Source organism: Urocitellus parryii, chromosome 16 (assembly GCF_045843805.1).
Source record: "Urocitellus parryii isolate mUroPar1 chromosome 16, mUroPar1.hap1, whole genome shotgun sequence".
Taxonomy (NCBI): Eukaryota; Metazoa; Chordata; class Mammalia; order Rodentia; family Sciuridae; genus Urocitellus; species Urocitellus parryii.
The window spans coordinates 17,171,090-17,193,659 of NC_135546.1; the positions used below are offsets into that span (position 1 = coordinate 17,171,090).

A 22,570-nucleotide genomic window follows, 5' to 3' on the forward strand; every position below is an offset into this window, starting at 1 on the left:
CAGTCGTTTTTATTTTCTTTGACAGCTGGCTAAGCTGCTGGCCTCCACCTTGCGATCCTCCTGCCTCAGCCTCCTGACTGCTGGGATTACAGGCGGGCACCCTGCACCCAGCTCTCCACGTTTTCTGACAAACTGCTGCCAAGTCTCCTCTGTCCCAGGGCAGGGTGCAGGACAGAGGAGGACAGCGCAGGGTCTGTCCTGAGGGACGCTCGGGGAGAGGAAGCTACAGGCAGAGGGACGCTCCTAGAGGAGGAGGCTGGGACTGTGATGTCCCCATGGGTCACGCGGGACACTGGTCCCCACCCCCCAGGCTGTGAGGATGAGTGTGTCGGTGCTCATGAGGGGACAACAGGTGACAAGCAAGTCATGTCCTTGGGAACAGTAAACAGAAACAGGACACCAGGCCCTGCCAGGAGGGAGGCCGGGGGACCAGGAGCGGGCACCGTCCTTCCCTTCACGGGCACCGACCTGAGGAGCTGTTGTGGGTGGAAATGTCCCCACGGAAGGCTCTAAGGAGACTGGGCTCCGGGTCCCCTGGTCCTGCCTCTCCTGGCCCTCTCCTCCAGCTCCTGGCTCTCCCGGGCCAGGAAGCCTCTCGGTAAAGGCCTGAGGCTGGGACGGTCACATGCTGCCATGACCAAGTGGACAAGACACTGGGCGGGCGCCAGGTGCCGCGCTGTGGTGTCCTGGCCCACAGGACAGCTGGACAGACTCTCGGATCTTCTCAGCAGGGAGGGGGGGACGGGCCAGCTGGGGCAGGTGGACATTAGACGAAGGAGCCGCCCGGGTGGACTGTCCAGAGAACCCTCCTCCTCACCAGGGGGCGTCTGGGGTGCCCAGGGCCACTGCGGAGGTGGCTCTCCTGACAGGGCCCATCGCAAAACATAAAGTGACCAGCCACTGACTGAGTGGGGCCACCGCCCAGAGCAATGGCTAAGGGGAGGGCTTCAGAGATGGTGCTGGGGTCAAAGTCAGAGATGCCCCAGCCACTGCGTCCCTCTTGGTGACGCGGACAGGTGACAATCCGTGTCACCTCGATGGACTGTTGGGGGCAGTGATTAAAATGACCCAGCAGCCCCGACTTTAAGATGTTAAGTGAAAGGAAAAAACACAGGACCCCGGACACGTCCCTGCGAAACCGTCACAGACCAGAGCTCGGCAGCAGGCGAGAGGGGCTTCGGGTGAGGGTGATCATTTTGGGCAAGAAGACAAATGACAACCATGTCCCCACAGGGACGGCAGCACGGTGCTCAGAAGGGTCTGTGACGGGGACAGGGTCCCCCTCCTGGACTTTCTGAGCCACAGCAGCTGGGCGTGGACGGCGGCCTGGACGAGTGGGGGGAGAAGACGGTCAAGTTCAAGTTCAGGGACACCTCAGAGGCGCCACAGGCCCCAGGAAGGCCCCCCAGCCAGGCCGCGGCCACCAGAGGGACCTTTCCAGGGCAGGGAGAGGGTGGCCTTTGAGGTGTGGTGGAGTGAACGTCTACACTGAGTGGGAAGGACAGCTGTCACCGCTCCTGTCACTGGACAGACGAGCTTGCTGTGCGTGTGTGACGTGGCCCTGGACTGAGAAGCACCAGGAGGACACCCATCCTGCCCAGGACAGATGGACACCTGCTTTGCGGGAACACGTGGCTTTCCCAGTCCATGACCCCAGGTCCCTGATCCCCGACACCACGCACCCTCTGGACGTGCGGGCGGGTGTCCAGGGCCTCCAGGAGCCCGGCCTGCCAGCTGGGACGGCCAGGAGGGACGGGACATGACGGGGCGGGGCCCAGTGGGTCCTGGCGGACCCGCACTCACCTGGGCCTGCCGTGGTCCCCACCAGCTGCGGACATGGAAGGGCCTGGCCTGTCTGGCTTGAGGGCACCGTCCTCGGCTGGCTGCGGGGTAACTGTCAGACCAGTACCCGCCGATGGCCCTCGGGTTCCGGGTTCTACCGCCTCATCTGGATGTCACAGAGCTCACTGGGCCCACCCAGGCCGGGGACAGACCCAGTGAGAACCAACGATCCAAAGCAATGTCTCCTAAAACGTCAGAAGGTGGGGACGAGGCACGGCCACAACTCGACACTGCTTGCTCCTGAGTTAAAAACGGCCCAGGGCGATGGCCATGTCCAAGGTGTGCCTGGAGGGCCAGCTGCCCGCCCTGCAGCTCCTACGGGACCCCGCGCACCGGAAACGGATCTGGACCCAGGTCAGCGCCACTAAGCAACTAAATTATAATTTCATCAAATTTAAAACTTGGTGCTGAATTGGGTCATTGGAACCACTCTACGGGCGCTGAGGTGTATCGGGGACCTCCTGGATGGGAGTCTGCTTTTTCCAACTGAGTATTTCATGGTTTCTAAACACGGATCGAACTTTCTGGGTAGAAAAGAAACGTTAAACAGCTCGTGAACACCTTCCAGGTATGGGCTACAGGCTAAAATGGCTTTGGACACGCTGGGCTGAGTAAGACACATCACGAAGTTGACTTCATGTTTTAAGTGTGGTTCCCGGGAAACTGGAAATGAGCTGGGCCCGGTGGTCACGAGGGTAATCCAGTGCTTGGAGGCTGAGGCAGGAGGATGAGAATTCAAGGCCAGCCTCAGCAATTTATGGAGGCCGTGAGCCATCAGCGAGGCCCTGTCTCTAATTAAAATATAAAAAGGGCTGAGGACGGCTGAGTGGTTAAAGTACCTGATTCAATCCCGTTAAAAAAAAAAAAAAACCACTGGTGGCCGGGGTTCCTACAGGGCAGCGCTGCCCTTGCACCTGGACCTGAACTTGAGGGTCTCTACCGCCACCTGCTGGACAGGCTGCTACCAACAGGACCTGGAGGAACGGGGAGGCCTGGGAACCGGGCTCTAGATCCCCAGAGCACAGTCGCACTGCACTGGGCTGAGGACTCAAGAACTGGGTTTATGCTGTCACAAGGGCCTGGAGAGAGGGTCACCTGTCTCTGTGACCCGGAGGCAGTGTGCCCCACAGTGGCCACTCAACAGTGGCCACGAGGTGAGGTGCCCACTGCTGTTGTCCAGGATGGTCTGTGGCACTTGCTGGGCCCCTTCTGCCCGCTGGCTGCGTCCACCCCTCGTCCTCCTGGTGACAGCTTGACAGAGCCCCTCCTCCCGCCTTCCTCCTGTCATCTACTGGGTCTCCCCTTTCCTACTTGTCTCTTGGTGTCCCGCGGCTCTGATTCCTTTTACTATTCCAATATTTTTGGCCTCTTCCTCTGTCCTACAGACCGCTTCAGCGGTTGGTTCTTCTACTCCTGATATTTAAGTTTTGGGCTGATTTTTGTCTATGGGACGAGATAAAAGCCCAAGGTCATCATTGTGCCTGGGACGTTCGGGGGGCCCAGGTCCCTGCTGGAGGCTCCTCTCTCCCCCTGGACGGTCTTGGCCTTGTCCTTGTCAAAAGCCAAGAGACCCTGAAGCCAGGCTTGCCCCTGACCTGTGGCCTGTGCTGGGCCAACACCAGGCCCTCGGGATCACGGACTGGGGCTGCGCAGTGCGTGTGCGACTCGGGCAGTGACAGTCCCCAGGCTCTGTCCCCTGACAAGACTCTGGTGGCTGCTCCGGGTCCCTTGCATCTCCTGGTGGATTTTAGGGTCACCTGTCGCTTTCTGCAGAAAAGGCAGCTGGTCTAGTGGGGCCCAATGAGTAGGCGTGGAAAGAGGGTTTGATGACGAGACCAACTGGTGACACCATGACACAGGTCTGATGGCTTCGCCCGTCTTTCTAGAGTTCAGAGGTGGCTTTCTCAGGGCCTGGGTGGCTCAGACAGTCCTCACCTTGTTAGTAAGGCCCCAGGGGACTCAGGGACTGAGGGAGGCTTGGGGGAACGGGGGACCGAGGGGCAGGAGGGCCGAACAGCTTTACTTGTCACAACTAAGGAGCAGCGGGCTTTGGGCCCAGCAGCCTCCAGGACACCCGGGTCCTGAACACACTTGTCAGACGGCCGCTGTGCACGCAGGTGTGCGGAAGGGACAGTGTGACGGCAGAAGCACGTCAAGGACTTCCTCATCGGCCTCTCATGAAGCACCCTTCCCTGGTCTCACCACGGCAGTGTGACTCTATGCCACCAGCTCCAGGGTCCTCGTGGATGCTGGACCATCCTGACCCCACTCACCGTCCCCCACCTGCGCTGGTCAAGGGACCTGGAAGCTGGATCTCTGAAACGAAGGCTCGGGGATTCACAGGGTCTGGGAACGGGACCTTGGATCTGGGTCACGGGTGGGCATGGACCAGTCCCAGTCCTCGACTTCAGGGGACCCAGGCTTCTCCTCCTCCACAGCAGCACCACTGCAGTCCAAGGGGACCCTAACTGGATCGGGACTGTGTGAAGGGACACAGGGAGCCTCCACCCATCAGAGGGGAAGGAACTGCCCACTGCCAACGGTTCTCGTCCCTTCTGTCCCTCAGTGGGAAATCCAGCCTGGAGCCCAGGCCTTCCAGGGACAGTACAGGAGGACAGGAAGCCTGTCCCTAAAGCTGTGTCCCCTCTCTGAGAGGAAGACGCCGTCCACAGCACACACCAAGGCAGAATGCGTCCCAGGTCATGTCACCTGCTTGTAATAGGAGATCATCTCATCCAGAGTCTCAAAGGTGACCCTGGGGGGTTGCGGTGGGCCTCCAGGGGCAGAGGAGGACGGTGACTGTGCGGAGCTGGGCTCCTGGCTCTGGCCAGGCTGCTGCCCTGGGTCACCCGGTGCTGGTCCAGGTCTGTTCCACGTCTGGCCACTGCAAGCACCAGTTCTCTTCTGACCCACAAAGTAATCGGATGGCGGGGCAAACTCGGGGTCTCGCTCGGCCCGCAGGTCTGACTGCCTCTTGGACCAGTATCCAAAGGAAAATTCTGGTGACAATAAGAAAGAGCACTGTTAGAATCCGTTAAATGTAGAGTGATTGTTTTACCATCGTCGTGCATCTTTTCCTTTGGTACCAGGGATTGAACCCTGGGGTGCTTCACCACTGAGCCACATCCCCAGCCCTTTTTATTGTTTATTTTGGGACAGGGTCTTATTAAGTCACTGAGGCTGGCCTCCAACTTGTGATCCTCCTGTCTCAGCCTCCTGAGCTGCTGGAATTACAGACATGCTCCACCCTGCCCTGCTCAGTTATCATATCTGTATTTTTAAAAATCACAAATTCTTGAAGAACAAGGATAGCAACAACAAAACCCTATTATAAGGTAAGCAATAATAGTTGCACGAAGTCAGGCTAAGGGAGGGGAGAAACGACTCCACTACATCTGAGAGTGAAACAGAGAACAACAGGACTGTCAGACATGGGAGGCACTTGGCACCCAAACACAAATCTTGCCCTTACTGAGTGTTTGAAGGTGTGAAGTGGCCTGTGAGGCCCAGCCTGACTGGTTTTTCTACTCTACTTCTAAGTGGCCCTGGTGTTTCCCGCTCTTCAGCTCTGGATCGCATCCGCCTGGGCAGTGCAGCTCAGGTTCTGCTGGAACGATCCCTTCTCAGGAGGCACAAGCCGGTCTCCCCAGGAGAGGCTGCTGCAGGCCCTCGGTCAACTTGCAGGAATGAGTTTACAGACAAGTCTGCTCACGGGGAGCCAGGCTAAGGGGGGCACGCAAGTCACTTCCACTGTGCACACGGGAGACTGCTGGGCAGGGGCTTCCCAACCCCAGACCTGCATCCCCACACCTTAAAGTGGTTCCTGAAAAGCGACGTTCCAGAACTGCGAAACCACGGGAGAGCATGGATCCTGCTCCCAAGTGCTTCTCTCACACACACACACACACACACACACACACACACACACACACGCTCTCTCTCTCTCCATGAGGGCTTTGTGGGTAGATCCTGGTCTTTTCCCAGGACATTTTCTAGCTGTGTTCACAAACAGCTGGTGATGAGCCAAGATCAACGTGAGGATCTGGGGACCCACCATGGAGCTGGGCGTGTGGCTCAGCAGAGGGGCATGTGCCCTGCACAGAAGAATGAGAAACAGAGAACCCACTTTGACTTAAAAGCAAAACCAGCACAGCCCCCTGCCGCCTGCCTGGCCTCACTTACCCTTGCCCCTGTCCCACTCGCGGACGTGTGGCACTCCGGGCTTGGTGTCCCTCCTCTCCTGGATGATGACTTCGACTTTGCTGCTCTGGGCAGCAGGAGGCGGAGCTTCTGGTTCTGGAGCTGGAGGCCCAATAACAGCTGCATCTGTTTTTGGTAAGGAAACAAAGTCCTCATTATGACAAGGGAAGAACCAGACGTGCCACTCCTGAGACAAGTGGCGCTCAGGGCTTACAAGCTTCAGCTCAGCAATGTCCCACGGGGGTCAGACCCCAGCAGGGTGGACATGAGTCTGTCCCCACCACGTCTCTACTGGACAACTGGGGATCTCAGGACCAGAAGCGCCCCAAGTCCTCAACCCGAGTCACACTCCCAGCACAGCAGCGAGGCTGGGGGTGCAGAGCGGGACCTGCTCAGGCTGCGCCCCTCGGGCCAGATTTTAAATTTCTAAATGAGACAATTTCTCAAAAACACGGCAGTGACCCTTCTCAGCTGGGAATGACGGGCGTTCAGGACCCACAGCAAAAAAGCAGGCGACACGAAGAGCTCACCTGGCACGAAACGACGACGCCTAAATGCAAGTTTTCAGATTTCTAGATCTTTCTGGTCTCCTTTCAGGCCTAACTGAGGGTTTGCTCAGATGTTAGAAAACGGCTCCCTGCAGCCCCAGGCCGCCCCCCCCTGCAGCCTGTCTGCCCTGGGCCTGGGCCCTGCCTGGGGGCTGTCAAGCACAGGTTCTGGGTGACTTCTCAAGAGGAAGCGGCTCCCCTGTCCTCCTGGCCCCTTCCCTGGGCTGACGGGGAGTGGAGCTGGGGAGAGCTCTGGCCTCCAGGACAGCAGGACGCGGAGGACCCCCTGGGGCAGAGCTGCCCTGCGAGCCCCCCACCCAGCCACCTCTGAAGTACTAAAGGGACAAACAGACCTCTGTCTTCTCTGCCCCACAAGGTCCCCCTGCAGTAGCTCAGCTGCCTCTCCATCCCGCACACAGGAAGCTAGTGGGACAGCACTGAGCAGCGTAGCCAAGGGACGCTGTGCCCCCAGTGCCCAGTCACCAACTGCGGCAGCACTGTTTTTTGGTAATCTGTCTTATTCATGTCTCTGAAGTTTTATTTTATTAACAAGTTTATGAATGAATTTGAAAGCAAGAGGATGCGGGAAAGGCCCACTCACACTGCTGGTGGCCTGCAAACGGGGCGGCCAACATGGAGAGCAGAACTGGGAATGGAACCACCATGTGACCCAGCTGTCCCTCTCCTTGGTCTAAACCCAAAGGACTTAAAAACAGCACACTACAGGAACACGGCCACATCAGTGTTTACGGCAGCACAATTCACAACAGCTAAACTGTGGAGCCAACCTAGATGCCCTTCAGTGGATGAATGATAAAGAAAATGTGGCATATATACACAGCGGAATATTACTCAGCAATAAAAGAGAATAAAATGATGGCATTGGCAGGTAAATGGATGGAGTTAGAGAATATCCTGCTAAGTGAAGTTAGCCAATCCCCAACAACCAAAGGCTGATCCATAAAGGGGGAGGGGGCATGGGAGGAATGGAGGGGACAGGGACAAAGGGGAGGGCGGGTTGGGGAGGGGGTACGAGGGCAGGAAAGATGGGGGAATGAGATGGACGTCATTACCCAGGTACACGTATGACTGCACCTATGATATGACGCTCCACAGTGTACAACCAGAGAAGTGAAAAGTTGTGCTGCAGCTGTGCCCAATGACTCAAAATGCATCCTGCTGTCATTCTGCTGTCGTATGCGCATAATTAGAATGAACTTTAAAAAGTACTATAGCCATTAGTAAAAAAAAAAAAAAAGATGTCCAAAAATCAAGGAGGAAGTGTGAATGTTCCCCCAATAGAGACCTAGTGAACACACTTGCCCTGGTTTAGGAACGACACACACAGTGCACTTGTGCAGATATGGAACAGCAAGTCCCCACCCACACAGTCGGGTGGCTGGGCGTCGGCCCAAGAAAGGGCTACACAAGGCGTGCACGTACCCACACGTCACGACGTCACGTGGACCCCGTAAATACGCACAATTGTTTTGTGTATTTAAAAAATAAAAATAAAAGTGTTAATTCCGTGATACACATGCGCATGAGTACACTTTCCCTAAGGTGCTTTTCTGTGGGTCTTGGTGACTGACCCACCGCGTTGGGAGGCGCCCAGTGAATTATCTGTCTGTTGTGCAGAAGTATTTCAGTGTCATCTGCATCACTCTGGTCACACACGCTGCTCGTGCAGGACCGCAGCCTGCTGTTAAAGGCTCAGGTAAACTGAGGCTCGCCCCCCACAGCAGCCCTGCCGGGGGACGCAGACGGAACCAGCTCCCCCTCCTGAGGGCCAGAGCCCTGAGCCGCGCGCTACCTGGGTGGCCCTCTTCCTTCCCGTCCTCTTTGGATTTTTTCATCTTCTTTTGGCGCAGCTTGGCCAGCCTGGCTTCCAACAGAGCCTTCCGCTTTTCCTTTATGTTTTCCCGTTTGATTCTCTGATCTGTTGTCTAGAGAAAAAGCCAGAAAATTATATTTTGGGGAGTCAGATTCACAATATTTCTTTCCAAAAGGATGAAATAGTTTTCTGCATCTGTCCCCACACGACTACCAAACACAGAAAAAGAGAATAACTCTTAATGTCTTAGGAAGTTTAAGAAGAACAACTTGAAACCAAAGGCTGGATGTTCTCCCTGACAGGTGGACGCTGCCCGCGTACCTGCTCGCGCAGCGTCTCCAAGGTCTTCATCTGCTTGCTCCTCAGCTCCTGGTCTCGGGCAAAGGCAAAATACCCAACGCCCAGCTGCCGGGCCTCTGGAAGGAGTCAGCGAGATGCAGAGGTCAGACTTCCCTGAGCACCAGACGATGCTCGGGCCAGATTTCCCACCCACACCCAAAAGGAACCATTGCTCTTTGCACAGGTTTTTAAAAATGCCCCATTTTTTCAATGCACAATTAGGCCAAAGAACAGAAACAAAGTTGGAACTACTTTTTATCTTGTTTGCAAAGATGCGTCCACCTCCAGCCACAGCTGTCCGTAACAGCTGGGTCCACAGACGCTGCGGGAGGGAGGTGTTCTCCATGTGAGTGTCCCCTGGGCTCTCGAGTGGGCAAGGGGCATCACGCCAAGGCAGGGTCTCCTCTGCCAGAGCCACCGCCTGTGAGTGCTCCCCGTTACACCTGTCCCCAGGCCACGATCTTAGAAAGTGGCTTGAGAAGCTGCAGGGAACCAGCAATACCGTTCTCCCGGATGTCCTCATAGTGCAGGGGACCCACGGGCCGCTGCAGGGCCTCCCGCTCCTCCTCCTCCCACTGCTGACGCTGCAGCTCCTTCCTCATGTCCTCCGACAGCAGGGTCTTCTCGTTGGCAGGACTGACGAAGCTGGGGGGGACACGGCACAGTAAGGCTCGCTGCAGGTCACCCCGGGGTGGCCCTGCTGGAGCTCAGCGGCGGGGACCAGGGAAAGCAACACTGTTTGGTAGGGACAACAGCTCCCCACAGGGGCTTCTGGTCTACAAGACCACTGGTGGTCAGCGCTGGAGTTTCATCTTTTAAACCAAGCGCCAGGCTGGCCGCTCAGCACAAGGGGCTCTTGCTCTATGACTAAGGTTCTCGCAAGACGGGAGGTGGCCTGGGCAGAGGGAGGAAGCGGGGCCTGTGTGCATGGCCACCAGGGACACAGAGCTGCCCAACACCGCACCCAGGGGGCCTCCTGGCCCGAGGTGGCCGAGGTTGCCGCTGTCCTTTCCTGTGCAGGGCCCAGGCCTGTCCACAGGATGCCCAAACCTGGGGGGTGGGACAAGGTGGCGTTTTGGCCAACCCTTTTATACAGAAGTGGCTCAGGGAAGAGGGAGTCTGTTCCCGGATGTTTTAGCAAGTTCGATCCCACGAGGGGAAGGGAGAATGGGGCCTTTATTTAAAACCCAAAGACGATCAAAGGGAGAGCAAGTGAGCCAAGGCTGCCCACCCACCTGCCTGTGGGTGAGTGAAGGTGTTGGTTCTCAGGCCCCATGTCCACCAAGCCTCGCTGTGGGCCTTCCCTGGTCTCCCTCTGCACCGGTCACTCTGCCATCAGCCCCCAAGCTCCATCAGTTCCTTTCAGGAGCTGCGATACACAGATGATCGGAGCAGGTGCCCACAGAGGCCTTCACCACCCGGGAGGCTGAGGCAGGAGGACGGCTGAGGACCAGGAGTCCAGGACACAAGGAGAAAGACTCTCCCTGGGTGTGGGCCACAAACGTACGGGCAGGCCACCTACTGGAGGGCTTCCCTAAGTGCTCGTGAAGGAAACAGAGACGACCACACAGAGCCTCTATGACCATGGCACCTAACGCAGGGACGTGGACGTGCAGGGACGTGGCCGCGCAGACCTGCCCGGGGGAGCCGAGGTACTCACAGTCTCCCCTGCAGGTTCTTGTCCATCTCCAGCAGACCCGGCAGGTCCTTCCTCATGCAGCGCCGGGATCGCCCCAGAGAGTCCACGTAATCCACCCTGAAATCAGTGACAAGGCGTGAGAAGGCATGGCACCCCGGTCCCCAGGTCAGGGACATGGAGCCAGCGAGGAGGGGATGCAGGCTCAGCCACCACCGAGAACACGCTTCTTAACACGGGCACACGACGGGCTGAGGCCCAAGGGCCTCCACCAGACCTTTCAGTTTCAGAGGCCACAGCTGACACTCGGCCTCTGGTTTCAAAGGTGACTCTCCTCCCACCGAGAAACCTGCCCCACCACCTGGGAACCCACCGCCTGTTGTCAGGTGGTCACAAACACAGCATCAGCATCCCGTGACTTCACTTTGTCCCCTGGGTCCCCACTGCCCATTTCCTTAGGTTCCTCTGAGTCTGACTTTTTGTTTCCTTTATTTCTCCCAATGGGGACAATTCTTCCCAAGGAGTCAGAAATCAATTATCATATGTCATTGTGCTTTCTGGGCCTTAATTAGGGGGAAACCAAACACTGCCCCTCTGTCCTGGTGTCTGTCTGGTCTAGATGGTGGGGACAGGGGGATAGGGTGGGAGGGAGACGCTGACATTTCACCCACGTTATGACGCGTTCTCCCCGGCCTTCAGCAGGGCCCTGGGCGCACAGTGGGGCCTCAATGAGGACTGACTGGTGGAACCATCGGGCTCAGGCTCCGCGGGCTGGGTGTCTCCGGCTGGCCACTCCCTTCCTAGCGGGCAACGCTGATTTCAATCAATGGCCCCTGATTTAGAACCCGAGGGTCTGGGCTTCCCGTCCTGTGTCCCACCACTGATCCAGCGGAGAAGCAGAACCTCCAACTGCGGAAAGCCGCTTCTTCCCTTTTTCTAATGAATGGGAGGGAAGACAGCAGCCAGATGGTCCGAGGGATTATTTACGGTATTTTTTGGGGGGGAAGATTTTCCACCACCTGGAACTTAACTCCTCAGAGGACTTGCCAAGCAGTTGGATTCTGGAGCTTGGTGTAAAAACAAAATAAAACACAAAGCACCAGAACGGCTTGCGGTGCGTCCTCCTTCACCACGGGGTGGCATGTGACACTGCGCGTGTCCCCAGAGCTCTTCAAATCACTGGCAAACCGCTCGTGGCCACAGAGGCCTTAATAAGCCAAAGGTCTACAGGAGACGTCAGGCTTTCAAGGGCCTGTTCTGCTTCTGAGGCCCCAGCTCAGACCCCTCAAAGCAGAGCAGGGCGGTGGCGGCTGTATCAGCGGTCCCTCGTCACCAAGCAAGCCCTGTTCTGGGCCAATGAGGGGAACCCAGGGTGACTCCAAGGAGGGTTAATGTCACCTCGTCTCCAAAGGGCTCTGGGGAGGGTGACACGTGGGCCCAGGAGAGGCCAATGCCATCAGGCAGGACCCAAGGACGACGCTGTGTCTTCTCAGATGTTTTCCTGACAAGTGTCAATCACAAGTCAAGACCCCCCAAGGCAGGAAGTGCATTAAGGGTCACCCAAGTTCAGAGCAGGGAGAAATCAGATCAGCAATGGGGACGAGGGCTGTGACACGGGATGGGACCCTGTCTTTGGGCCTATATAGTGTGTGGCCACCCACCCCACCCCCAGCGACCCAGCTAGGAGTCCTAGGAGATGAGACGACACCTCCTTCATCCTCGGGCCACCGTGGCCACCTTGTGAGGTGAGGACACAGGTTCTCTGCTGTCTTTGGCTCTTAAGTGACCAACGTGGGCCAAGGGCGAAAAACCGCTAACAAAGGCCACCACCCGTCCTGGGCAGCTGGTGAGAACTACCCATCCCCCCCCCAGTGCAGACCCCCGAGGCTCGCAGGCAGGGCGGGGGCAGGGCTGGCCCGGGAAGGGGTCAGAGGTGCCCAGGACCCACAGACACTGCCCACCAGGGCTCCTAACGACCACGTCGCAGGCAGAGACTCCACCACGGTGGGACTGTCATTCCGGGCTTTGTAAGGAAGGGCTCTGTCCCCACCCCTTCACCTACACGGAGGTGGCACCCAGAAATCGCCCGTGAGAAAGCTCCCCAGGTGCCTGGGGACCTCCGGAGAGCAGCGCCCAGGTGGCCCCGGGGTGCTGTCACCTCCTGAGGGGACCACAAAGCCAAGGTCACGGGAACACACACACACTGCAGCCTCCACCTTACAGATGAGGTCAGAAAGGTGACTGTGGTCACGCGGACAGCAGTGGGTGGCAGTGGAGCTGTCCAAGGCCACAGTGCCATACCCCACGGCTGGAAAATGACACGGCCACAGCGGGGCTCGACTGGGGGCTCCCGCTTCTGCCTAAACAGCTCTTCGGCGTCGGTGAGCAAAGTGCAGAGGGCGTCCCCAAGCACCCCTGGGCCTGGCACAGCGCTGGATGTCAGCAAGGGCTCGGTCGTCACATGTGATGGCTGTTGTCTCTGTGGGAGCCGCTGCCTGACCTCTGTGACACCCTGACCACCCTCACTTAAGAGGGGTCCCCAGTCAGGGGCACTGGCGCACACCTGTCATCCCAGGGGCTGGGGAGGCTGAGGCAGGAGGATCGTGAGGTCAAGGCCAGCCTCAACAAGAGTGAGGCCCTAAGCAGCTCAGGGAGACCCTGTCTCTAAATAAAATACAAAACAGGGCTGGGGACGGGGCTCAGGGGTCGAGGGCCCCCAGGTCCAAGCCCTGGAACTAAAACATAAAGCGTCCAAAGACAGAAAACCCACACACAGCACCCACCATTCCTCACTGGGGTCCTGGGGGGGAGGTATGTCTCTGTCTGAGAGACGCTCATCGTCCTCGTCGTCCCTCTCGGCCGTGTTCCGGGACTCTCTGGCGGCACGGGAAGCCTCCATCTCCCTGCGCTTGTCTATGAGCTTCTGGGTGAAGTCCACGAGGTACAGCTCCTCCACCTCCTCGTCTAGGACACAGGGACAACATTCAGGCCTCGATGTCACGGAAGGGAAGCACCCAGGACCCTGTGCCAGGTCCCCGGGAGGCTCCACTGTGCCTGCCAGCTCAGCAGCCAACGTCCCCACCCTGGGAAGGCCACCAAGGCACAGAGGGGCCCGCCCCTGAGGGGAGCTGGGAGCAGGCCACGGGAGTCGTGGACACACAGAAGCTGCAGTTTCCTGCCACCGTCTCAGGACGCCCTGGGGACGCCACAGCCCTGCCTTCCTCAGGCCATCAGGTGAGGACGGGGACCTGGCTCTGCTGCAGGCCCCACACACCTCCCTGACCAAGGCCACGTCCCCTGCCTCACACAGGGAAAGGACTTCTTTTCCAGCCAGTGGCCTTGGCGTTCAGACAGGCCCAGGCCCGCTCTGCAGGGCACACAGGGGGCAGGTGATGTCCGCCTGCAGGCCTTAGGTCACCGAGGACCAGAACACAGGGACAGTCACGCAGCACCCCGACTTTAACTTAACCCAGGACAGCTCCTGTGTGCACAGGTTAAGGGAAATGCCACCGTGCTGGGTTGAGATGCACTTAGGAGAGGCAGCGGTGACCCAGGGCCAGCCCTGCCTGTCCCCTAGCTACTCCCGGGCCCCAGGCTGGGCTCCTGCTGGCCAGCCCCTCCCTCACCCATCTGCTCCCCAGACCCTGCACACCTTAGGGGGCACCCCATGGCCCCCCTCCTTCCTGATAATCACCCGGCCACAGACCCACGGTCCCTGTCCTCTGGGAATGGAATGTACACTGCCCCATAAAAGCCTGTCCCACTGCTGGCTAACTGTGAGCTGGACTTTCTTTCTCTGGGGGTCTGAGGGAAGGGTTTTATTATTACTACTTCAAAGCAGCTGTAAGCACAACGTGGAAATATGATTAAAAAACACAAGGAACCAGGGACGGTGCTGCTTGCCTGGGACCCTAGCGGCTCGGGAGGCTCAGGCAGGAGGATCACGAGTTCCAAGCCAGCCTCAGCAATGGAGGCCATAAGCAACTCAGGAGACCCTGTCTCTAAATAAGATACAAAATGGGGCTGGGGATGGGGCTCAGGGGTCCAGTGTTCAATTCCCCCAGCACCCCTCCCAAAGAAAATTAAAAATCAAAAACATAAAAACTGAAAAATAGAGAAGGAAAAACCCTAGGGCCTGGTATGACCATGACTCCACCCTGCCTTATTCTACATAAGTGAGGCTTACTCAGATCTTATTTCCTGATGGTGCCTGGTCCCATGCCCTCTTTCTCCGCCTGGGGACACCTGTCCCCGAGGGAAGACACTGAGTGGCTGGGCTTGTGCTGCCTGTCTCCCCCCAGCGCCCTGCACAGCACCCACAGGGCAACCTGGAAGTCACTCTGCACTGTTCCTGAGCCGCCAGAGAAAGCAGGATTTTCTTAGTTATTTTTATTTATTTGATTATTTTTTGGGGGTGCCGAGGCTTGAACCCTGGGCCTCCCGCAGGCCAGGCGAGCCGCCGAGCCCCAGGCCAGCCCAGCCTCTCGCTCTTCTAACAAATAAAGTAATAGCTCAGAATGAATTAGCATAAATAAAGACACTTACCTATAAAGTCTCCTTTAGTCATTTTTTCGTATAACTTGGCTTTTTCTTCTAATTTTTCCCTGGGAGAAAAAAAGACACAAGTATTAGAAATGGCCTCCCAACTGTCCCTCCTGGTGAGGGGCCACCCCCTCAGGCTGACAGCTGCCATCTGCCCAGGAGGCCTGGCTCACCAGGTGGCCACAACTAAAGGCCACCAGGCTGAGCCAGGACAGCCCCACGGCCCCTGAGGACATGCGTTCCAGTGTCCCAGGACCTCACAGCAGGCCACAGCAGCCCCTCAGTGAACGTGGGACTGAACGAATAAATGGGCAAGGTCCCTCTACTCAACCTAACTGCTAACGCAACTGGAATCCACGGTCAATGAGACGCCTGGGAATAAGGACAGTTTCTAGTCGTGGACGCTGAGCAGGAGACCAAAGTGGAGGCCAAGCTTTGTGCATGGCTGCTTTTGACACCGGCCCTGGCCTGTCGTGGACCTGGAAACCAACTTCTTAGAAGTCTATTAAAAATACGACAATGGGGCTGGGGCTGGGGCTCAGGGTAGAGCGCTCACCTCGCACGTGCAGGGCCCTGGGTTCGAGCCTCAGCACCACATAAAAATAAAGAAATAAAGGTATAAAAAAAAATTTTAAAACCATGATGATGTGGGTGCCGCATGCACACCTGTGATCCCAGCAACTCGGGAGGCTGAGGTAGGAGGATGGAAGTTTCGAGGCCGCCTGGGCAAGACCTCATCTCCAAATACAAAATAACAACTGAGGGGTGGAGCCAGGCGTTGGGGCACCCTGGTCTGACCCCCAGGACCTCGAGAGGAAAAAGAAAAAAAAAAGATCGAGTGTGTCTGGCGGAGGGCATGAATAATGGATGGGACACATTTGCTCATAAAGAGCAGACGACACCTTGGCATTTCGGCGAAGCAGCCTCTCTGCTCAGATTGATTCGGGTGACATTTATTTTTCGCAGGCGCAGGCCGGCTGGGAGGGCAGGAGGATCTTTAATCCAGAGACACTCAATGATAGGAAAGCACCCAGAGGTCACCCGCTCCTCCTCTTGTGAGTGACCTTCATCACAATGGGCCATTTCACTTCTAATGTCACCTGGAGGCTGTGAAGTCCTGGGTCGCTGCTGTCACAAGCTACTGACCTTTCTGTGCCTCAGTTCCCACGGACAGACGGAAAAGGAGACCCAAGGCTACTGCCTCCCAGGGTCGTCCTGGGGATCAACCAGATGCCACACGCACAGCCCTGTCACCCTGGAGACGGCCACGGTCCAGGGCAGGAGGGTCCCCTTTGACTTCCCACAGGCAGCGAGTCCCCACCTTTGGTTAAAGATGGAAGGTGAGACCCACAGTCCGGTGCCTCTTCTGCCTCTTCGCCCACCACCTGTCAACCACCTCGCTCCACGGTGTGGGATCTACGGGAGCTGTGACCCACCCAGGGAGGAGCCCGGACGGCCCTTCCTGGTTCTGAGCCCTGGGGAGGGGAACGTCACGCAGACCAGGGAGATGGGGGCTTGGGTGACAGTCCCCAGTGGGGAAAGACATAACCACGTACAAGACAGACTCTGCTGGAGCACAACAGGGCAAGGCCTCGGCACCTGATTCACAAAACTAAAGTCCTGAGCACATGTTCAGCAGCAAAAGGACGTCGCAGTGGCCACACCATAGCTGGGCACGGGGCACATGGCTGTGGTCCTAGCAGCTCAGGAGGCTGAGGCAGGAGGATCACAAATTGAAGGCCAGCCTCAGCAACATAGCAAGGTCCTGAGGAACTTGGCTAGACCCTGTCCCAAAATTATGAAAAAGGACTGGGGATGTGGCTCAGGGGTGAAGCTCCCCTGGATCCAATCACTGGGACCGAAAAATTTCTAAAAATTAAAATTATAAAAGGTCATGTCTTTAAGTGAAGCCTACGGTCTGCTGCAGACAGGCCAAGCACCATGCCCCCAGGTGGCTGACATCCTGCCCTGAGTTTCAGAGCCACAACAGCCGAGCAACCTAGTAAGCACTGTTGGCGACTGTAAAGGGTTTTGTTTTATTTTTAGTAATTTTATTTTATTTTGGTACCAGGGATTGAACCCAGGGGCACTTAACCATGGAGCCCCGTCCCCAGCCCTTTTTATATTTTATTTAGAGACAGGGCCTCCCTGAGCTGCTGAAGCTGGCCTCTACTTTGCGATCCTCCAGCCTCAGCCTCCTGAGGTTCGGGGATGACAGGTGTGAGCTACCACACCTGGCCAACAAGAAAGTCCTTATCAGCCAGTGTATCCACAACCATCGATGACCATCGGGGCAGACATGAACTCCTGGGGCTGTCCGAGTTAAGGGGAACCCTGTCTCTTTGCAGATGTCAACTGATCAACATAATGGAAAAATAATTAAGACAGAATCAGAAAAACCATCATTTTGAAACTGTCCGTGTACTGAGGAGTGGCACTTCTACCAGCAAGGACAGACCACGGCGGGAAAACAGGACATCTAGAGTCTCCAGTTTCCCACCTCAGGCTACGGCTGACTAGGAGCAGGGCCAGGCACGGGGCAGCACACCTACCATCCCAGCTAGTCGGGAGGCTGAGGCAGGAGGATCCCAAGTTGGAGGCCAGTTTGGACAACGTAGTGAGACCCTGACTCAAAATAAAAAATAAAGGATTGGGGACACAGCTCTGAGGAAGGGCCTCCCTGAGTCCAATCCCTAATACTGTGCTAAAGCAAAGAAACCAACCAACAAAATCCTGTTGATGATCTTAGTGTCTATCAACAGTCCAGGGACGGATCCTCTTCATCTTTTAAACCGAGACTGTGTTCTACCATTTTGTAAAACAACAGATACAAATGCAGATTATATTTTTTTTAGGGGACAGTCGGACCTCCAGATCCAGATCCCACATCTCCACACTCAACTCACTAGGGATCAAAAATATTAGGAAAAAATGTCACACTGTGGCTGGTGGGCACTGTGCGGTTAGTGTCTGTGTGGACCGTGGACAGAACTGTTCCTTGTGACCATCCCCAAGCCGTACAGAGTCAGCACTACTTACTCCACAGTCACGTCGTCTTAGCAAACAATTTTCCACAGTCAGCAGGACCATGTGGCTTCTGGGCGAATATTTTGTCATTTTACCTAAAGGGCTCAAGCACCCTTGGCCGTAGGTATCTGCAGGGACGGGTCCTGACCCCAAGGCCCCCTGAACGCGAGGAGCCACTGCGTTGGCACCCACAGTCCACAGAGCACCTGAGTAGGGGGACGCGACTTCACATTTGGAAACCGAGAGTCAGATCCGAACGCTGTGTGGTGGCCAGGGCGACCCCCAGGCCTTGGCTCTCAGCCCCACGCACCTCGCCCTGTCCAGCGTCTTCTGCTCCTCAGCCCTCTGTTCCGCATCCTTCTCGGCCCGGGTGGAGACCCCTGTGTTCTGCTTGCTCCAGATGCTGGGTTTCTGGAGGGTGATTCAAAGAGATCAGAAACGCCACCGACCCCACCAGACCAGACCCTCAGCCGTGCACCTCAACAGGAGGACGTCGGGCCAAGGCTTCCCTGAGAACCTGAACAAGCCACGTATCAGCGAAGTGTCCTTTTCTAAAACCAGCATCAATGAGGCAGAGTGGACAGACGGACAATGTGCTCTTACATACTCCCACGGATTCTATTTCAGGGTCTCCTACGCCTCATGCAGGTGTCTAACTACACACCCATATGCACAGAGACCCCCGACACCTTCTAAACCCTAACACAGCATGAGGACCCCAGGTTTGGGATCAAGGCAGACAATTCAGTCTGGTTTTTACCTTATTCGATGTCTTTGGTTTTTCCCAAACGCCAGAATCTTTCAGGTGCTTTTCTTGCTTGAATTCTTCTTGTTTGCGGAAGAGTTCCGCCTTCAGATCCACCAACTGCAATAAACCACGAGGTGAGCGAGAGGGTCCCATCGGCTCTAGCACGCGACAGGGTCGCTCCGCGATTGCCATTCCCAAAGCCAGACCTCCCTCCCCCTCCAGGGACACGCAACTCAGGGCTCAGACGCAGACTCCCACGCCAGATCAGACCCCTTCCCCCAGCTCTGCTCCAAGGGCACTTCCAGCCTGACTTTCCAAACTCCTGGGCACCGGGGGAGGGAACAACGCAGAGCAAGACATAAATGACGTCTGTGGCATCTATAGATTCAGACTCCACAAGCATCACGCGACTCTGCTCTGAGTGGTGCTGCTGTTGGCTTGTCCCCATGGTGACCTCATTTCATCACCACGACGACGAGTTACCATCCTACAGGGGACGGTCTCTGGTCAGCCACTATCTGAGCACTTCACTAAGTGCTGTCACTGTCACCGCTGAAGAGCAGGAAGCAGATGTGAATCAGACAGGCTCCCTGCCTCCAAGGGCCTACGATCGAATGACAAGGGCAACTGACACTGGCTCAGCCACCAAGCCCACTCTGCGAAAAAGGACATAAGGACAATTTCCTTCCTTAGGGTGGGTCCAGGCACAACGGCTTATATGCATGGGCCTGTGTGCACCAGATGTCCACAACTGACTGGCCTTTCAGGAAAATAAGCACAGCGGAGTTCAATGCTCTCTGTTTTAGAAGAAATCAATTTAAAAGTGACTTTGGGGAGGATTTTAATAACGCAGAGGACAGGCTGGGCACGCAGGGTGCACACCTGTAATCCCAGCCATGTGGGAGGCTGAGGCAGGAGGACAGCAAGTTCGAGGCCGGTCTCAACAACTTAGTAAGTTGTTGTCTCAAAATTTAATAAATAATAAAAAGGGCTGGGGAAGTGACTCCGTGGTAGTGTCCCCCAGTACTGGGTGGGGGAACCCCAATAAAGGACAGTTTCCTTCAGGACCTACTGTTGTAAATTCTTAAAGACAAAAAGGGGGAGGGAAAGGAGAAATAGTGGGGAATTACATCAGCCCAACTACGTTGTGATGTGGTATTCGAGGACAAACGTGACAACAATGACACTATTGTGTACAACTACGATGCACCCATGACAAACGGGGAGAAAAAAAATGTCACCTTATCTTTCAAGCCTTCTTCTTTTTTTTTTTTTCTTTTGGTACTGGGGATTGAACTCAGGGTCACTCGCCCACCGAGCCCCATCCGCAGCCCTATTTGGTATTTTATTTAGAGACAGGGTCTCACTGTGTTGCTCAGAGCCTCGCTAAGATGCTGAGGCTGGCCTTGAACTCCCGATCCTCCTGCCTCAGCCTCCCCAGCTGCTGGGATGATAGGCCTGTGCCACTGAGCCGGCTCCAAGCCTTCTGAATGACATCAAGTGTCCACCACCCTGTTTTCCGACTCTGCAACTTCTTTCGAATTTGAAAACAAAAATGCTCAGAAAATGACCGATTCCCAGATGGCATTTCTACTATCATCAGGGAACGTTTGATGACTTTTAACATTTATACCTTTGCGATTGAATTTTATCGATTGATCGGCACCAGGGATTGAACCCAGGGGTGCTTAACCACCGAGCCCCATCCCCAGCCCTTTTGACTTCTTATTTGGAGACAGGGTCTCGCTGAGTTGCTTAGAGCTTGGCTAAGCTGTTGAGGCTGGCCTCCAACCGGAGAGCCTCCTGCCTCAGCCTCCCCAGACGCTGGGATGACAGGCGTGCGCCTTTCCAAGCTGTCACACCTCACAGCTCCCGCGCAGCACATCCCGTGGGGACCCCCTGACCCATCAGTTTCTACAAAGGGGACACGAGGCACGCTCCCCTCGGGGACGAGGTGACAGATGCAATGTTCTGGAAAGAACCAGCTGGCCCCTGGGTGGGAGGGGAACCCCAAACGGGGATCTGCGTGCAGGGCAGGGCCAGGCCGGGCTTCCTTGCAGAGGGACAACGCTGGCCATCCAGGTCCCCGAGGTGGGGGTGGCCCGGCCAGGCTGCGGCCCAGGGAGGCCCGGGGATTCCCGGCCCTGAAGTGTCGCCCGGGTCCGGGTCCCCGTCCGCGGGCTGAGCCGGGTCCGGGTGCTCGTCACGGGGAGAAGCCAGCTCAGGACCCGTAACTAAGGGACCTGTCCCGGTCCCCCGGGCGGGGAGAGGCCGGTCCGGGTTCCCGATGGGCGGAGCGCCCAGGTCCGGGGCCCGGGATGCGGTGCCCGCGGCATTACGTCACACCCGCACTCACCGAGGAGGCCGTAACGTCCAAAGGCTTTTTCCTCCGGTCCATGGTCACTTTCAGGGTCTCCGGCGCCAAGACGCAGCCCTCCGGAGCGCTCCCGGGCCTCCTACGGCCGCCCGCGGGGCAACCGGAAATGCCTTTGACGAGCGACGCCGAGTTTCCGACGTGAGTTTCCGCCCTCGGCGCCATCTTGAGAACGTCCGTGGGCGGTGCGTACTGTGTTCACCGCCATTTGGGGAAGGTCAGAGGGAGCCCAGGGGTTGAAGAGGGCGGAGGCTCTGAAAGGGCGGGTGTTCGACGCCATCTTGAGAAGGGCGAAGTAGGACTTTCCTTGCCATGGAGGCCATCTTGAGTGGGGAGGGTTGGGTGGTGGAGGTGGAGGGGCGCCATCTTTAGAAGGGTGAAGCAAGCGCCCAGCATAGCAAAAAACGAAGGTGGATTCCTGAAACTGGGAACACCCAAGGGGCTCATGGAAGACCTGCTGTGTGTCAGGCACCGTCTGTTAATGAATTCATGTTAATTAATTCTCACAAAACTCATGCCACGTGGGAAATGATGATGTTGATGTTAGCAGAAATCATCACTAACCTGCATGCAGTGCTTGCTTATTCTGTGCCATTTCACATATTCAAGTTTATAAAAATATAAACTCCAGAAGGTGGCTTCCTGGGTTGGAATCACTGGGAGGGACTCTCTGGAAACTTCTCTGGGACACCCAATAAAACTGGAGTGAAGGAGACACTTTGTCCCTCTGCTCTCTGAAAGGACCCACTCTCTCCCTTCCAGCCTCTGGAAACTGGAAAAGACAGAGATGGACCCTCTGGTAGGGCCTCCAGCAGGCCAGTACCACAGGGACAGGTGACTTCCAGCCTCATACGGCCCATTGCCACCTCCAGAACAGTAGGAGAATAAATCCGTGTAGCTTTAAGACACTGAATTTGGGGTAGCTTGTTACAGCAGCAAGAAGAAACTGATACAAACTATAACGACTGTAACAATAACATTTCACTGCACATCAGGGCTGTAGATAACTCTTCACCTGGATTGTTTTATTTAATCCTGACAATCCCAGAGGAAGGGCTACTGTCCTCCATGTGAACCAAAAAAAAAAAAAAGAAAAAAAGGTCCAAGAGGTTAAATGACATGCTAGAAGCCATTTCCCAGCTACCAAGGAATGCATCCTGAATCAATGACTATCTCAAACACCCTGAGTTCATTATTTGCAAGTTATTTACTTGTGGAGAGGGGAACTAACAGGGACTGATTTCCTTGGAGGATGCAAAATCCGCCATGATGTTCTGCATCACCTGGGGCCCAATGCTTCGGAGTCAGCCATCTGGGAATGAGACCCCCCAAACCGTGAGCCCCCAATCAACTCCCCTCCTCTCCATGGCTCTTGGCAGATCTTTTGACGACGGAAAAACTTGACTGAAAGGACTCGAGTTTAGCTTTCTCTGCAGAATGCGTGGAGCAGGGTCCCTGGCTGACAACCTCCCAGTTCCCT

The 22,570-nt window shown here is 56.3% G+C and overlaps 1 protein-coding gene across 1 annotated transcript; it reads right to left on the reverse strand.

The window, feature by feature from the left end:
• Nucleotides 1-2,702: 2,702 nt before the first annotated feature.
• Nucleotides 2,703-21,190, reverse strand: Ccdc174 (coiled-coil domain containing 174). The gene is made up of 11 exons (XM_026383116.2): nt 21,073-21,190; nt 18,729-18,833; nt 18,279-18,379; nt 14,945-15,003; nt 13,183-13,363; nt 10,424-10,519; nt 9,266-9,408; nt 8,746-8,840; nt 8,404-8,536; nt 6,025-6,168; nt 2,703-4,841 (listed from the first exon to the last, which is right to left on the reverse strand). Exons 1-11 carry the CDS (start codon nt 21,112-21,114, stop codon nt 4,543-4,545), a joined length of 1,398 nt encoding a protein of 465 aa, XP_026238901.2. The 5' UTR covers nt 21,115-21,190; the 3' UTR covers nt 2,703-4,542.
• Nucleotides 21,191-22,570: the final 1,380 nt, after the last annotated feature.